The 18,850-nt window shown below is 45.3% G+C and overlaps 1 protein-coding gene across 1 annotated transcript in view; it reads right to left on the bottom strand.

The window, feature by feature from the left end:
- LOC138264485 (sodium- and chloride-dependent neutral and basic amino acid transporter B(0+)-like) overlaps window positions 1–18,850 on the bottom strand; it is a 385,904-nt gene that overhangs the window by 166,104 nt on the left and 200,950 nt on the right. Inside the window, exon 6 of the mRNA XM_069212546.1 lies at window positions 3,488–3,620. Within this exon, the coding sequence (XP_069068647.1) occupies window positions 3,488–3,620 (133 nt within the window). The remainder of the gene's footprint in view (window positions 1–3,487; window positions 3,621–18,850) is intronic.

Genomic DNA, 18,850 nt, shown 5'->3' with positions numbered 1-18,850 from the left:
ACCCCGTCAGTCTCCTAGGGCCCGACTCTCCAGGTTCCAAGCCAGCACCTCAGCCACAACATCTGCGGAGCCAGTGGTGCCAGTAGAAACCGGCTTCTGGAGTGCGCCAAGCAGCAGGGCAGCCAGTGTGGCAAGGAGCCAGAGCACGGACAGTCCCCCACCTCACGACAGCCTCCAGCCCATGCACCTTCACCCAAAGTCACCTAACGTATACCTCCTACAACCACTACCTCTTCCTCCACTCCCAAACCCCCTCCATCTACCCGTCCCAGTATTCCTAAGAAACTTTTGCTGTCCAACCTTGACCTCTTTCCCTCACCTCCTCCACCCCGTCAGTCTCCTAGGGCCCGACTCTCCTGGTTCCAACCCAGCACCTCATCCAGAACATCTGCGGGACCTGTGGTGCCAGTAGTAACCGGCTTTTGGAGTGCCCCAAGCAGCAGGGCAGCCAGTGTGGCAAGGAGCCAGAGCACAGACAGTCCCCCACCTGTAAAGCATAAAAAGTTGGCCAGTCACTGGCGGGAGAGGGAAAAGAAATCAGCCACCAAAGCCGCTCCCAGGGGTACAGTTGGGGGTGTGGAGACAGCTGCGCCGCCATCCAAGGTGGGCAAGGGGCACAGTAAACCGGCAAGTCTGGGAAGATCTGCATGGCGGACAAGACCGCCACCAGCCCCACTGCTGAGGACACCGCCGCCAGCAGCACCGCTGCCCAGGACACTGCCGCCAGCAGCACCGCTGCCCAGGACACTGCCGCCAGCAGCACCGCTTCCCAGGACACCGCCGCCACCAGCCCCGCTGCCCTGGACACCGCTGCCAGCAGCACCGCTGCCCAGGACACCGCTGCCAGCAGCACCGCTGCCCAGGACACCGCCGCCAGCAGCACCGCTGCCCAGGACACCGCCGCCAGAAGCACCGCAGGCCAGTGAGCGTCAATGATTCCGACGCTACTGAGGCCGCCACAGGCAGGATGAAGCACTCTGGGCACAAAGCCCCCTCCAGAACCAGTGGAGTATCACTTCCACTACCTGTGTCCTTGGCAGGATGAAGCACTCTGGGCACAAAGCCCCCTCCAGAAACCAGTGGAGAATGTTATCCACTTGAGAGACGGTGGCTTTGCACTCCCCAGGATTGAACAGTGGGCAAACCACCCACTGTAGAGACTTGAGAGACTGTGGCTTTGCACTCCCCAGGATTGAACAGTGGGCAAACCACCCACTGTAGAGACTTGAGAGACTGTGGCTTGGCACTCCCCAGGATAAAGCAGTGTGCCAACCACCCACTGGAGAGACTTGAGAGACTGTGGCTTTGCACTCCCCAGGATAAAGCAGTGGGCAAACCACCCAGTGGAAAGACTTGAGAGACTGTGGCTTTGCACTCCCCAGGATAAAGCCGTGGGCAAACCAATCACTGGAAAGACTTGAGAGACTGTGGCTTTGCACTCCCCAGGATATAGCAGTGGGCATGGAGCCCCCTCGTGGATCTGGCGTTGTGCACTAATCCGGCTGAGGTGCCTCCCTTCCCTTCCACCGGAGGTGCCTGTTTTATTTCTATCTGATGCCCCAGTGTTCTCTCCGTCTTGTTCGGGTATTGAGTGTGGGCCTCGCCCACACCTTTTGGGCCCAGTGATCCACGGACTATGATCGTGGAATACCTTGGACAGTCTCGGTGCTGTGATTCTTGCGGAAGACAGACTGGGAGATGTTGAGCAGGCTGTTGTCCTCTAGGAAGCGAGATAGTTGGCTGTTGACTATCTTCTTGATTTCTTTCGCAGAGAAGGGGAGTAGGGAGATCGGGCGGTAGTTTTTGAGGTCTTTGGGGACGGCTTTGGGCTTCTTGAGCAGGGCATTGACTTCGGCGTGTTTCCAGATCTCCAGGAAGATGGCAGTCTCGAAGGAGCTATTAATGATGGACCAGAGCTGGGGAGCGATGATTTGGCTGGCTATATTGAAGATGTGGTGAGGGCAGGGGTCGGCGGGTGAACAGGAGTGAATGGTCCTCATGGTCTTGGTGGTTTCCTTGTCATTGGTGTGGGTCCATGCACTCAGAATGTTGGTGTGGCTGGGTGCATTGGGGTCGGTGTTGGCGGTGGTGGTGGTGGGGGACAATGGTGCAAAGCTGCCATGGATGTCTGTGATCTTGCAGGGAAAAAAGGTGGCAAGGGAGTCGCAGAGGTCGCGAGTGTGGGGGGTCGGCAGAGCAGGACTTGGGGTTGGTAAGTTCCTTGATGATGCTGAAGGGCTCTTTGCTGTTGTGTGCGTTGTTGTCAATTCGTTCTTTGTAGAAAGATTTTTTGGTAGTCCGTATGAGCCGGTGATGTTTGTGGATGGCGGATATGAGGGCGGCGTGGCTTGCTCTCTGTTTGTTCTTGGCGCCAGATCTTCTCGGCTTTCCGGCACTCCCGCTTGGGGACCTGAAGGTCTGCTGGGAACCAGGAAGCTTTCTTACTGGTGCGGGTGTTGGTGGTTTTCCTAAGAGGAACGAGGGAGTTGGCGCAGTCGTCGAGCCATTGGTTGAGGGCGGCGGTGTTGGGGTCGCTGTTGGATGGCGGGGCAAGAGTGGAGATCAGTTGGTCCTTGGAGATCTTGTTCCACTTGCGGTGCGGGGTCCGAAGAGCATTAGCTCAGCATAAGTTCTGGCTTTGGGCATAAAAGATAGTCCTTGTCAGAGCTTTCACCGTGGGGCACGATTATTCAGGATTTATTAACAACTCTGGGGCCCCCAGGCTTAAAAATATACTCTTAACGTAGATAACCCACGGAATGCAGACCACCTTATCAAAAGCCATGCAATCTAACATTATAGATTTAGTGAGACCCAACTCATGCAATTGCCATAGTTTTACCTATAACATAAGGGGAGCCAGCCCTAATAGAGCTTCTAAATAAGTCTAGCCAACTTCGGTATGGCAGAAAAAGGGGACTGTGCCTGATGGAACTAGTAATAGTCTAAGCAAGACTGTTTAGAATTTTCTGCAAATTGTTGCTATTGCAATACCCCCACACACCTGCTGCATGAGAGATGACTGAGATACATTTAGAGTGATACAAAATGACCAACTCCTTTCCTGACCTATGCCCCAATTTTGATGTGAAACAAAAAATTCCCTCAATTGATTTTGAGAATTGAAGTGCTCTTAACAACGACAAAGAGCCCCATTTAAGCTTGGAGTCAAATGGGACGCCTAAATAATTAAGACTGCCCACTTTTAAGTCTGGTGATCCCTCTAGATGATGTTTGTTTTGGTACTTTTTTGCCCACAAATGAAAACAAAGACAATCGATCTTAGTCTGTGCATTGTTTTGTGTTGCATACTTCAGTGTTGTTTAGTGGTTAAATAATAATTGTATATAACATTGCACAGCGCATTGGTATGTACTTTCTAATTACTGTAAGTTGGGAAATAGTAACACCTGCCAACTACACAGCTAAGAAACGGCAGTGCATTATTTAGGCTATATAAAATGTTAATGTTATTAGTTTACATTACCTTTCCGGATGATTGTATTCCTTTACACAGTGCTGCTCCAATTAGGATCCATGCCATAAGAAGGCACAGGACAAGGTACCACAAGATTTCGCCAGTTTCATCCATTCCACTTGATTGACGAAGTGCCACTTTACTAAAAGCAACAAATACATATGCACAGTGTCATTCACCTAAAGAGTCTTTCTCATACAAAATAACATACTGCATTAAAAAAGAACGAAGAAATATAAAATGGTTATATAAGGAGGTAAATCTGAGATTGGATAATTTGACTACCACAAACAGATAATTGTTATCTGGATGGATTACCTCCACAGGATGACCCAGTGAACCAAACTCCCACCTCTATGATATTAGGTGATTACGAAGTTCATATTCTAGTAGGTCACTACCACACTGGTGTTCTGCATGAACAGCACAGGAACCCCCCTTTTATGATACAGAATTAGTTCAATCCTGTTGCTAATTAGCAGGAGTAAGTGTTTTATTAATTGTGATAATATAAAGACCCCTAAAAGGTTGTTTCCAATGTCGTCCTTCTCTTGCGATACGACATTGGCGAAGAGACGAAGGTCGCTTCATGCCCTGACAGCTCACAACCAGTATCGCCTGGGGCAGCCTTCTATTGTTGGGACACTGGTGGCTCTCATTGTCGTGCGCTGTGCACTTTTGAGAACTGCACCTCCAAGCTTTGTCCGCTGTGAGCCAGGACCCGGCAGCTGAAGAACCGGATCATATGCCATGCCAGATAACTTAGTATGGTCGCGCCACAAGCTTAGCATCATGCAACACTGAACTATATAGCACTGTTGGGACCTGACCACTGCTTCTCTCTTGTACACGCACCAATAAAACGAGGGCAGAGAGAGACCCACACACCTCATCCATCTCAGGCAAGCCCCAGCGAGTTTATTAGTAAGTAAGAGAAAGCAGTGACTTTGCCTCTGGAGTGAAGAAGAAAAAATAAATTCAACAATTCTTCAAGCTGTACAGTCTCCTACAGTCTTCTCACAACCACCGCAGAATACAGGCAAAGAAGAAGAAAAGGTATTGAGTTACGTTGCTTCATTGTCTGGAACGTTTGTCTACATTGCACTGTCCTCACTCTAGTTAACCATGACCAGGGGACTATCCTCAAGAGCTAACTAGTCAGCATGTCGCCCAGTACTGCTGTTGCCCCATTGGTGATCTAAGGGTCATGATCATTGAAAGCACGCAAATGGAATCTGTGGGCAGAGCGGTTAGAAATGAATGGGTCTGCCACAGATTGTCAGAAGAAAGGAAAAGGCCTCTATTCACACATCAACTGGGAGGTGATCTTTTCAAATTGTCTTGCAACTTAATTGAAGCTGGCCTGCATTATACCTACATTAGAGTCACAGACCTAAATTAGTGTTTTGCTCAAATGGCAAATCCAGGCTATGAGTGGTTCCTACTTCTCTAAGATGAACTAAAATCCCAAAGACTTAGTGGATGAATTCTAGGGGGTGCTCACAGAATTAGTCTACACATGCACACTGCATAAAAAAACTGAGTAGACCAGGGCTCAGTTGATCCACTGGAGTGCACTGGCAAATCTACAGGTGCAAATATTTGGAGAACCAGGAATGCCTCTGCCAAACATTTTGACATTGGAGGAATTCCTGAAGTGTTCCTGTGTCTGAGCCTCCCACATGGAAGCTGTGCTCAACAAGCCCATTAAGTTGCAGCCAAAGGATCAGATTACCAAGACACCTAGCTGTCCCAAGATGACAACAAACATACACAAAGCCACCCAGGGGACGATGTGGAGGAAGCTTTTCCCACTCTAGAGACTGCTTAGTGCAAGGAAAAAGGTGATCAGCCTGTTACAAAACCCACCCATGAAAGCCACTCAGTCTAGGCCAAGATCTATGTCAGCCAAGGATGGGGAGGAACGCTTCTAAGCCACCAAACACTCGAATGGTTTCACCCAATCCAGTTTGCATATAATGTACATATGATTGAGTTGGACAATCTACTTGAGGAGTTCGACTACCTACTCCAAGGCATTGGCTGTTTAAAAGGGGAGATGGTGTAGCCCACGTTGATGGCTCCAGGCAGCCAGTCACCCTAAAGCATCACTGATTTGCCATTTACTTTTGACCTAAAGTAGAGACAAATTTACTCAAGTGGGTGGAAGCAGACATAATCAACAGGTTTTAAGGACTTACTTCTATGGTGTCCCCCATCGTTGTCACTCAAAAGCCCAAACAACCAGGGAAAGAACAGCTTTGCATGGAGACGTACATTATGAGCAAAGCTGTTGAGAAGGAATGGCACATGATGCCTACTGTCTGCAATTTGAAGTGGAATCAGTAGCCCGTGTTGGTTCTCTAAAATTGACCTGAAATTAGATTACTATCAGCTCTTGCTTTAACCAAACTCTAGGTACATCAGAATATTTTTCACGGACCTTGACTTACGAAGATATGATTGACTGAATTATGGAATCTCCAGTGCCACCAAGTGCTCCAAGAAACTCTTTCAGGAAGACCTCTATGGGCTCACCAGAATCATCATAGTCACCAATGATATCCTGGTACATGCATGCATGCTAGAAGAACATTATCTCAGACTCTGAAAGGCCCTGCAATGACTACAAGACAGTGGCCTCACCCTTAACCAAATATGAGTTCCTAAAGCAAAAAATCTGTTCCTTTGGCTGTCCATTCTCAACAGAATTAGTTAAGTCTTAACCAACTGAAGTCAAGGAGATAAGTCTGATCTACCACCTACGTCGATGACATGAGGAGTGAGGAGTTTTCTTGGCATGGTCACCTGTGTCTGGTTCACAAAGAACTTGACCTAGTTGACAATGCTCTTGAGTTGGCTCATGAAACCATTTACTCCCTTGACCTGTAATGAGAACCATCAGGCAGCATGTCAAAGCACTAAAACACACTAATTCCAGAAACAACCCTACTATCTTAGGTAAGTGTCGTAAGGGGTTGAGGGAGGGCAAGACTGTCATATCACAAGGCCGGCTCCAGAGTAGGTGACAACAGCTTGGGGACATAGTTAACACTTCTTCATCATTCGAGACAGTTTGCACATTTACATTCTAGATCACAAAATCTGTTGCATATTATTTCTTGGTCACTTTCTCCCCTGCACCCTTCTCAAGTACTCCTTTCTTGATCATCTTTAGCCAGTTTCCCTCTTCTCCATTCTATGAGGGACGCTTTGCCACCCTCACGTACCATCATTTCAATCATGTATCATATATTCCTCTCAGGCAGGGTTTCTCCTAATCCCCTCCAATACCCCAATCTCTTATCTACGCTTTCCCCTAAAGTCACTGCCGAAACCATCCAGCTGTCTGTGGTTCTGTCCCTTGCCTTCTCCCTCAGATACTTACCATATCCCTAGATTATTTGCACTTTTCTCTTCCATTACCCTGACATTCCCTCCTCACCCTTCAGTTATGATTTATCTACATCATGTACTTTTTCTTCCACTTCAATTCAGGTACTCTTCCCCACAATCCTGTTCAGGCAATCTTCATTACATTTGAAGAACCTCCATCCCACCCAGGCCTTCTTAGTATACTCATCAGGCACATTCTCCTCTGTGCTCAAGAGAATGTGGCTACCCCCTCAGGTACGTCCATTGCATTTGGTACTTTATCTAACACCACCTCTTGTTTTCTCCATTCCATCCAACTGCCCTATTACATTGTCTGGAACGTTTGTCTACATTCCACTTCACATACCACGCATCTTCCTTACATACCCTCAATGGACCTCAGGTTCTCTTCTCACTCATCACCTTACCTAACCCCTGTCCAAGTAAAATGCTCTAACCCTCAAAATGAACTAAATCAACCTCTTCCACTTTTCCTATCTACTGCAACCTGGGCATTGTTCCTGTGCATTTGTAAGCAAAAATGTGGAATCTTTCTCTCACTGTCTCCTACTCCGTTTCCTGTGGTTATTTCCTTTTTTTCTTTCTTTTGCTTTGGCTTTCATCCTCCTTTTCTTTTTGTCCCCCTCATTCTGTTTTTATGTCCGAATGCCAGTTTTTCTTTCTATCTCCTATGCTAAAAGTCATCAATGACAGCCAACATCATGTTTATGTTACATCAAAATCCATTTGTTACTGATTTTATGGTTTGCTTGACTCATTTGTTTTGGTGTGCCAGACTCAATGCCTTTGGCGTTTTGCTCTGGATGAACCTGTTTGGTTTGAGCACATACTTGTTTTCATTCCTGTGACAGGGTACATTCTAACACCACCCACACCCTCCAAACAGGCATCTCTTTAAAAGGGAGAGATTGTTCATCACAGTGGCTCTGCACTGTCAGTGCACCCCCTGTTATTCCACACATATCCCATATGGACATAAAGTTGATTCCTCTATGAGTCACAAACTCCTTGGGGTAAGCCACACAGGTAAATATCCTCATTAGTGCCTTAGCCACTATGGGCACAACCCCCAGCCTTACGGCTATTGCCTCATGGTACCTGTTGCATGCCCCACAAAGGACAGGATAAACCTGTTGCTTATGGTAGTCTTGGGGTCCACAGGCCCAGCAATATCAAAACCTTCCATTTCAAAAGGGGGTCCCAATACAGGGAATGGAAGAAGGGGGGGCCTTATTCTTTACCAGGACGCGCTGCTAGCATGACAGATGTTACAAGACTGGCAAAATGCATCTGTGTGAGCCCTCATCTCAGACCAATTGAAGTTGTTGGCCAGCTAACCAAAGGTTTTAGCCTGCCCCAGATGTCTTGCAGGGGAATGTCATGAACCAGTTCCAGTAGGAAGGCCCTTAGCACTGGGGGACTACCAACACAGCTTGACGCAGGCTCATGGCCCTTAGACTCACAATACAAGAGACCATTCTCCCAATTGATAAATTCATCACTGAAGGTGTCGCCATTTGCCTGGGCTCAACTGGCCACCGTAGGCCCTCAAGAGTGTGCAACTACTTCTGTGCTTTGCAGAACTCTTCCTAGGATCATTCCCCTTAAGCTTGCCATTCAGCTAGCTCAGAAAGGTCTCCCAGGGCAGCAATGTCCTCCCCAATAGGCAGTGGCTGTCACCCTTAGGTTCAGCCTCCTACCAGACCATGAGAACTACTAGGGCCACTGTTTCAGATTCCAGGAACTCTTGACCTGTCAACATCAGGGCAGTGCGTGCTCTACGGGTGACTAGAATGCAAAAACCTAATAATTTCAAGCTAACATAATTTATGCATTGTGCTGATATGATGCTGTTTAACCTTTTGCATTGCAGAGTTTAATCCTGAGGACTTATGTTCAGCATGCACATAAATACTATTCACATGCAATGTACTGCTGCAGGCTTTCAGACTGTGTCAGGATGTGGTCCCTTTCCAGGGCCTTCTAGAAGCTTTCCCTGCAGCATGCCTGGGTGTGGTTGGTGGCCTGGGCTAAGACTTTATAAAAGGGAGCAAGCCCAGCTGCACATGCTCACTATTCAGAGGCCCTGATGCAGAGCAGTAGCAACTTCCTGAGCTCCTGTTCCGGCGGCCTACTTTGATCCTCCAGGTCTTGCCCTTTTTTCACTTTCGTTGCTGATCCTAGATCAGGGCGGTAAGACAGAGGTCGGGCTGGGCCCCCGACCCCGTTATCAAAGACTCTCGAGTTCTTGGGCCTAATCTTGCATGATAAATAATGTTATTCTTGTGCGTGTGAATGTGCGCTTGGTCGTTTCGTGGCATTTGCATGCTGATATTCGAATCGGCAAGATGCGCAATTTTTTTCTTGTTTGTTAACTCTTGATCTTCATTGCGCGCTACCATTTTATGGCATTTACAAGGTAGCGTTAGAATCGGCAAGACGCGCAATTCTTTTCTTGTGTGTTAACTCTTGATATTCATTGTGCGCTACTATTTTATGGCATTTACAAGGTAGCGTTCGAATCGGCAAGACGCACGATTCTTTTCTTGTGTGTTAACTCTTGATATTCAGTGTGCGCTACCATTTTATGGCATTTACAAGGTAGCATTCGAATCGTCAAGACCCGTGATTCTTTTCTTGTGTGTTAACTCTTGATATTCATTGTGCGCTACCATTTTATGGCATTTACAAGCTAGTATTCGTATCGGCAAGACGCGCGATTCTTTTCTCGTGCTTAATTCATGTTATTTATTGTGCGCTACCATTCCTTGGCAGTTCCATGGTGGCATTCGAATCGGCAGAACGCGCAATTAGTTTTCTCGTGCTTAATTCATGTTATTCATTGTGCGCTATCATTCCTTGACAGTTATATGGTGGTCTTTGAATCTGCAAGACGTGCGATTTGTTTTCTTGTGCTTTAACCCTTGATATTCATTGTGCGCTACCATTCCTTGGCAGTTACATGGTGGCCTTCGAATCGGCAAGACGCGCGATTCATTTTCTTGTGCTTTAACCCTTGATATTCATTGTGCGCTACCATTCCTTGGCAGTTACATGGCGGCCTTCGAATTGGCAAGACGTGCGATTCATTTCCTGAGTGTAATTCATGTTACTCATTGTACGCTACCATTTTAAGGCATTTACTTGGTGGCTTTCGAGTTGGCAAGTCACATGATTTATTCCTTTAGTCTAATTTGTGTTATTCATGGTGCACAATCATTCTATGGTATTTACTACTTATTTGAAAATCTGCAATGTGCGCAATTCATGTTCCAGCAATTTGAGAGAACAAAAAAGCCAGAGTTCTAGATGTAATGTTATGTGTTCTTAATATGTTTCTCAAACACGATTCATAGGATGTTTTAGAAATCAATCAGATTGTTTCCTGATCCTCATTGCGAAGGATAATACTTGAATTTGAAAGTTGCATTTAACCTTTCTTGATTCCCTCACAGGTATCCAGTCATCTCGAAGCCTAGTCTTTTTAAGTCTATGCTAAGGTTGTCCATGTTTTCAGAATGACAATGCTTAGAGTCATAGCCTAGTATTGATTCATATGATGTAATTTTGATATTGTGTGATTTAACCTTTTTGCTTCCTACAGGTCTCCTTCCCAGCTGTTCCCTTCCTAATCCCCTTTTCCCACTTGGACTCTCTTAGACTCTGTGACAATTCTAATCAGAGTATTGGAGCTGTCTTGTGGTGGAAGTGTTGGGAACGTGCACAGACCCTGAGGATCTGGTGACTCTGACATGGCCCCCCTTCTAGGCTGCCATGGACCATGTGGTCATAAGCACCCCCTCAGGCAGGCCCAAAACCTATAAGTTAGATTTCAGATCCACCTATTTTCAGATTGTGTGCTCAACATAATTTCCTAACAGACAGTCAACAGGGTCAGATCAGTCTTGACAATGAGAGCTTGCTTCATGGGGCATACTTCTTTCTGTGAGCTTCCCCGAGGGCCTGCAAGATTTCTACATATCACTGGCATGTGCTGTGGGAACAAGCACTCAATTCTCCTTTAGGCTCTATCCATTTCCAAGGTCTCAAACCATTTTAATATCATCCCCCACCACAAATCTAGGCACCCAGTCTTTTGTTTATGTAGACCCTTTATCTCCCTCAGGCACTCCATATTTGCTCCAACCATCTGCAATGTACAGTGAGACATGGCTCACCTTCCGGATCCAGCTCTTTCTGTCTCACCTCATGAGACAACATTTTCCTTTCTTCCAGAGCCAACTTTTTGTCTTCCAGGGCCCATGCTGCTGCTTCAGCTTTCCTTTCTTCCATGGCCTGGCCAGGGCTGCGAGTAGCAGTTTCAGGGTCTATCTGCTTCTCTGCCTCCAGTTCTGGCTGGGCCAGGCTGCAAGAGGACACATTGATCTTGGCCCTGGAAAAGACGGGCGACCTCACCCTTGTTGGACCTTCTCTCCCCTTAGGGGCCATTACAAGGCCATTCTCCTCTTCCTCTTCTATCTCATTCTCTGCTCTATTATCGTTATCCTCCTACACCTGTGATGTAGATTGCACCATGTGGGCCTCTTCCAGGTTCTGAGGGCTATCTGGTACTCCAGTTTCATAGAGGCTTTTATTAGCTTTAGTTCCCTCTCCTTGCACAACTTTCTCTGATCTGCCACAGGGAAGCATTCAATGTGGTTGGGAATCACCTCAATTCTTATAAAAATCTAAGGTGTCAAATTAAGGATAGGAGTGAAATTTAGGAAAAATAAAAAAATGGGCAATTAAAAAAAATGAGACTCCAATAATCAAAAATTTAATTTTGATGCCTGGTCATACAAAAGGGATTTTTAATTTTATACAATCACTAAGAGGCACTCCACAAACACAAGTACTGGATCCTACTGGTAAAAATCAGTGTACGAAATTGGAGTATTAGTTTATGGGGATAAGAACCCACATGAAATAATAATTGCAATCTTTATCAAGATGAACCACTAAAGTCACTAAATAAACGTGTGCTTACCCTTCTGGTATCTTGTGTTTGGGATAAGCTTACCAAATCTACCTCAAAAGGCAAAAAATGATTTGGAAAGGGGAATATAGTGATGTGTTTGCTGTGATTGATTTGGTGCCATTAGAGATAATGGTAGACTAGGGAAACAGGAAGAGTGAAAGAAAGAAAATCTGGGCATACAAGACCATTAGGAATTGGGCCACAGGCTATAATATTTATGCACCTATTAGATGTCAAATAACTCATTTGATAGTGCCTCATATGTTAACTGACATGGAAATGATTAATAATGCAGTATTTCCTGGAAATGTCTTGCTCTGTATGACACCAGATTCATTCAAATGATGGTCAACAAGCTTGAAGTTTCTTGTGATTAAAAAGATGTTAATTTGTAGTATGCAGAGTTATGTGTTGGCCCTGGGGTATCCAGGCTTGGTCAATCCTTCCACCCTCCATGGCATCAGAAAATACACTCTGCCATTTAATGATAAAAAATGCTTTAAGAGGGAAGGGGGGGGACTTGCAGAGTTAAGCACAAATGTTCTTACTGCAGAATCCAAGGACATCTGGAAACTAAGGTCCTCATTATGACCCCGTCGGTCGGCAGTATTATGGTGGAAAGTACTGCCGATAGGCTGGCGTTAATTATGGTGGAAAGTACTGCCCATAGGCTGGCGTTACTTTCCACCATATAATGACATTGGCAGTTTGGCTGAAGCCAAACCGCCAATGTATCACACCGACCACCACAGTGGTAACGGCCGACGGGCTGGAGATTTCAATCTCCAGCCCAGCGGCCGTCACTGTACCGCCTGCGGGATAATGACCCCACCTACCGCCATGGTTTTCGTGGCTTCCTTACCGCTACAAAAACCATGGCGGTAGGCAATATCAGTGACAGGAAATCCCTTCCCTGTCACTGCTAGAGGTCTTCCCCACCACCAGCCCCCTCCCCAGATTCCCCCTCATGCCCTTCCTCTCCTTCATTGATGGCCCTCCCTTTCACACAGGCACACACACATGCACACACCTATTCCCACATACATCCACACATGCATACATCCATTCACACACACATCCGCACACACTTCCATACATACACGCAGACACGCATTCACAGAACGCTACATACATGCACTCACATATCCATACATGCACACACATTTGACACAGAACACACACCCGCATACTCGCACGCACAAATATTCACCCACACACACACACACACACACCGGCCCCCACCCCTGTCGGAGCACTCACTTACCTGTGTTCCGGGGGTCCTCCGGCAGGAGACGGGATGGGGCGCTGCTGCCAGCAGCAGCGTCCGCCAGCAGAACACCGTCAGGCCGTATTATTTCTCATAATTCGGCTGGCACCATCCGCCAGCATGCCACAGCCGGATTTCCATCATCCTTCTTGTGGAAATCCGGCTGTGGTCATAATATGGCGGACGGCTGGTAGCCGCAGCAACTTTCTTCTGGCGGCCGTCGCCACGACGGTAGGCGGTTTGTACCATAATGTGGGCCAAAGTAACTAAGTGCTTTATGAAGCATGGCAAGCAAAAGCAGCAGCAAACCCCATAATTGTAAGGACACTAATTTACAGAAAGTCTGTATACCAGTGCATGTGCTGGGCAGATAAGACTGAGCTCAAGAATCACACACTCTACTATAGCATCTGAGATGGTTTCCACATTCCTCACATGCCATTGCTGGTCTGGGTATCCCAAAACGCCAAAAATGAGTGTTAACCTTTTTTAAGTTGGCAAAAGTAATAACTGTAAAGGACCTTATCTTAGACAGAGAGGAGGGCATTAATGGATCTCTCATTACCAGGTCTCATGTGCTCCTCATTCACTAGTTATCCTACTCCATACAGGTCACCAGTAAGTGGTGAGTTCAATGCAAATTAGTGCTCAGTGAAATATACTTTCCTGCCTGAGGTCATTGGAGAAACACAAAAATTATTTAAAAAAAGAGTTGCTGATGGCTCTCAGATCCCTTTTAGGGAGCTACAGGGCAGACAGGTGCTACTGGGCTCCAACCATGGAGGTTGAGTTTGTTTGCCACTGATGTCCTGGGGTCTGTCATGCTATGGCTCTAAAAATTCGGCCAACCACGCAGGGCCTCCAACCATGTGCAGTGTAGATTGGACGCAGACAGCCAATACCTCACCGTGCACAGCCAAAGGCTGCATGGCCAACAGCTTGTTTGCAGGAACCCACCACAGACATCAGTGCCCCAGTGTTCCAGTGGGACTAATGGAACCCCCACAAAAAATATTTTCTTTGGATTTGAGCCCATTGGGGTCCCTCTAGTACCCCTTGAAAGGGTCCAGGTGGTCACAATCCCCGTACCCTGCCCCGCTAGTCTTCATTTTTAAAAATTTTCCAGACATATGGGCCAAGTTCTAATATCCTGAAGCGACAGCCTTAACATTTCTCATCATGTTGCGGCCAAAAAATCACAGCGTGAGCCTCTCATGGGTCTCGCTGGAGCCTTTTGCTCCTGCAGTAGCGAGACAGACAATGGAGAAAAAATCCCTGCAGCCAATCAGATGGCTTCATTTTTTAATTTGCACAATTGCAAGACTCTTGCACACCTGCCCGCCCAGTTACACAAATGGGTTTGGACCTTAATGTCTCAAAAATTACTGACCACTTGGGCTGTAGCGCGTTCTGAAAATACTTATGGAAATTGCAAGTAGAAATAGGTTTGAGCTCCCCAGCCCTTTTTCTCTGCCCCTGCTTGATGGAAAACCCCCAAATTCTGTAGGAACAAGCTGAGGACAAAAGAGCACTTTAAAAAAATGTTTCATGAAGATTTGTCACATGGCTCTAAAGGTATTAGCAAACCAAGAAAGCCATTTCCTCTGGAAAGGCAGTCCTAACTACAACTACAGTGAGAGCCCATACCACCTTCAAAGCCAAATGCTTCATTTACAAAGAAAAATGACCTAATCCCCCTTTATCTTGCAAACAAGCTCAATGTCTCTGGTGGTTCTTTGCACATCCACAGCCAGGAATCCATTAAACTGGAGAGTAGGGGCCTGATTACAAGCTAAGGCGTTATTTATAGCCCTTCATAAATAACAATAAATAACACCAATTACAAGTTCATGGGGAATAAAATATGGATTTTGGTGTTTAATGCACTAAAATCGGCATGAAACTGTAAATACCGTATGTTTTCCCCTATTAAACTTCATCAGGTTTGACCTGCTGAAATTTAACAAAGGTTGAGTTATTTAAAGCATCCGAGAATTATTGGATGCATTAATACCTTCAAACTCATAATTCCAACCATGCATAAACAGGAGTTTACTCATGGGTTGGAATATTATGAGGAACTCGTAATCAGGCCCTAAGAATTGTAAAAAAGTAAAAACAAGGTAGCATTTCGTTTCCATGTATGCAGCCAGGATCTGGAACAAAACCCCATATAGGTAAAGGCTGCCACAACTCTGCTACAATTTAGGAAACACTTGAAGACTCATCTCTTTAAAGAAAACTATATCACAATGCATTAACTATCCATAACCCACATCACTCGTTTATACTTGTCTTTGACCATGTACAGTGCTCCGCTACCTTTTGTCCCATTTCACACAATAAAAATATACAAACATACATTGCTGATGGAGAAGAGAGGCATCATGACCCTCGTGGGGTAAATTACACTCTTCTCATCTGTGTACATAGGCTCCAAGCAATTGAAACAGGTAACAATGGGGCTTGAAAGGGTTTACGTTGGTACATCTTGTCTGTTAAAAGCCATTTGTTGATTTGCTTCTTACTATTGCACTGTTTTAACAATATGCATGACTTTTGTTATACACTTAGCACCCTATTACGAGTCAGGTGGAAATTAACATATGCTTTCATGCAATAATTTCCTTCCTCCTGATTAGTAATGGTTACTTTTTTTCCACTTTTTTGCCAGGTATGGAAGAACCTAACTATATTTTTTCGGCTGGTAAAACTCACTTCAAAAAAATGCATAAGACTTTGGATGCAGTAGCAGCAAAGTATTGTTTCCTGCTAGGTTTCCCTTTCCTCCCCTATCACCCTACCTCCCTCCTTCATTCCCGATCTAATCCAGAGGTCTCTGCATGCATGTCCCACCTTCTCAAAACAGGTGGTAAATATATGGGGGTCATTAGGACTTCGGCGGTGTTTTCTACAGACCGCGAAGCCATGTGCACCACAATACTGCTAGTGCTGGTGGTATGCGTTGCGCCCTATTATGACTTTTCCGCTGGGTCAGCGGACAGAAACATCGTTTCCGCCTGCTGGCCCAGCAGAAAAGTCACATCAACATTGAAGCCGGCTCGTAATAGAGCCAGCGGCAATGCTGATGTGCAGCGGGTGCAACAGCACCCGTCGCACTTTTCGGGCAGTGAAATGCGCAATGGGGCTGTGCCTGGGGGCCCTTGCACTACCCATGCCAAGTGCATGGACAGTGCAGGGGCCCACAGGGGCACCACGAGTCCCCCTTACTGCCAGCCGCTCCGCCTAGGACAGGGTGACAGATGGGGACTCATAATCCGCAGGGCAGCGCTGCCCTGGCGTATAACGACTGTGGTGAATGCGCCACGGTCATAATATGCCTGGTGGACACCACCATCTTTGCGGTACTACAGCCACCGCCGGCGGGGCGGTTCGGGACCGCCTGGCTCGTAATGACCCCCTATGTGTTTGACATGATGGAATTGGGAAATATATGCGGTTTTACAGTAGAACAATGGCCTCACTTGGTATTTCTCCATTCTGTGGAGTTTAACTCTTAACTTCATGGAACTGGATGGATTTACCACATAGTATTTGTAAATTTGCATGTAAATTTACACTGTGTTAAATCTGCCCCAGTACCATGGAACTCCTAATTGGGGCATATGTTGGTTTAGTGTGCTCTTGTTATTTTCAAATTTATACAGATCTGTTAAGGTGTTGCCCATTTAAAAAGCTAAGCCCAAAAAAGTGTTGATTAGACAATCGTTTGGCTCTGCATATGAATTGCATTGAATTTGTAAGAGGCTTTTTGTTAGTATATCACGTTTTGAGCCAATTTATCAAGGAGGAGGCAAGGTTAAATACAGATGCTGGGAAATATTCATTTGCTTTTAACTTTAGGACTGTTTGATTAATGTGCATCAAATGTGTCAGGCAGTTAGCAAGGTACACCCAGTGCAGGCATTTAAGGTTTCCTTACAATTCATTGTAAGGGGCAAAGCTGAAGAAGGGGTCAAAAGATTTCTGATTTACTGTTAACTTTGATACCATTTGATTGATCTGCACAAACAAATACCAGGGACTTAATAGTTTCCTCATGGTTTTCTCAGTTTCTTGCAAGTCAACGGTGCAAATTGAAAGGGTGGGGGAGGGGCAAAGAAGTGCTCATTTGCTAATAAGTGTGTCAGAGTTTGATGAATCTGCATGCAAATTTAGTATACATTTCGCAGGTTTAGCTTTCAATTGATTGCACTTGGTTTTTCAATGTACATTTTTATTTGATTTTTTAAACAACATTTCACATCATTTACCATGTTGGTACAACCACCACATGCTACGCTAAAGCACTGTATTATATCAACCAGGTAGTCTCAGACAATGGCTTGAATAAGATCTGCTCTTGTAGCATCAGAATTCGTTCGACATTTTCAAGTAGGTATACATATCTTTCTGTTACTCTTCAACGCATTTAGTTACTATGCAGAAGGATTCACTGATAACGCTATAGATTTTCCATTTTCCATTTTCAAACTTAAAAAAAAAAAACAATTGAGCTTCTGTACACTAGGCCCGATCTAATTTCCACTGATTTAATGTAGGATGTGATTTTGCGCCATACAATCTAACCGCGTTACGCCTCACCAAGATCAGTCCCATATTGAATAATAGTTAATGGTATTGGAGCTGTGAATCTTCATTCCCTATGTCCAATATAGTTAACTTTGCTTTTAGTGTCACCCCCTTTTCTGATCTGTGTTTAATAATTGGTAACTTCTTCCCAGGATCTCTGTAAATGAAGGCTAGTCTATATTATGCACATCATAAATGTCTTTGATTGCCCACAGCCTCTCAGGCATACACCACAATTCACCAGCCTTAATTGTACCATTTATGTTTTAGTATGGTAGCTTCTGTCCATTATTCTGGATTGCAGAAGCGAGAATACCACTGAAGATTTATTGATCATTGTTCTGTAAATGAACAATATAGCCTTCTGGAGAAGTGGCTCCATCAGGATTCAGTCTCCCAAGAGTTTGCCTTCCTCATTTTGAAGACATCGGTAGTCAAGTATACCTTATCTGAAATAGTGAAATATTTCCTTCTCTGATATTTGATACTGTGTCTTCATGTGATCCAAGGACTTCAACCTTCATTCACCCAATTTGATAACTTCTATTGGGTCCCATTTCTGGAAACCCTTTGATTTCGCCACTTAGCTTACTTGATCACTATCCCACAGTAACATATCTTTGACTAAGGACTTTTAAGAGCTCACATGTTTAATGGTGATCTTCGAGGCTCTTAAACTGACAAAGTAAACTTTGGGAGTTTCTTAATATTTTTTTGTTATACAGCATGAAAATTTATCCCTTGTGTTCCATGAAGTATCTATATATGCTAATGGAAGGTTTTATTTATGGAGTATTTTGAAATCCATACAAGAATAAGAATTTTGGGTACTATCACCATCTTGTATATGGCTATACATCCTAGAAATAATTATCAGTTTTCTACATGATCTAACACCCTCGTTGAATTTGGTAAGTTAACTACCTATATTATGGTCCAAGAGCCTGTGGGGGTTGTGTTACATACATTTTCATACCAAAAGCCATTTGATTTGTTGTTGGATAGCTTACCTTTGGGGCCCAAACTGTCAACGGCTAGAAAATCGACTTCTGCCAGCTAATACGGAGACCGGAATATGGGGCCTGGCACATAAACATACATCAGGCCAAATATTACATTTCAAAGCCTAACTCTGGGC

Source organism: Pleurodeles waltl, chromosome 2_1, assembly GCF_031143425.1.
Source record: "Pleurodeles waltl isolate 20211129_DDA chromosome 2_1, aPleWal1.hap1.20221129, whole genome shotgun sequence".
Lineage (NCBI taxonomy): Eukaryota > Metazoa > Chordata > Amphibia > Caudata > Salamandridae > Pleurodeles > Pleurodeles waltl.
This window is presented reverse-complemented; position numbering and strand designations above follow the sequence as displayed.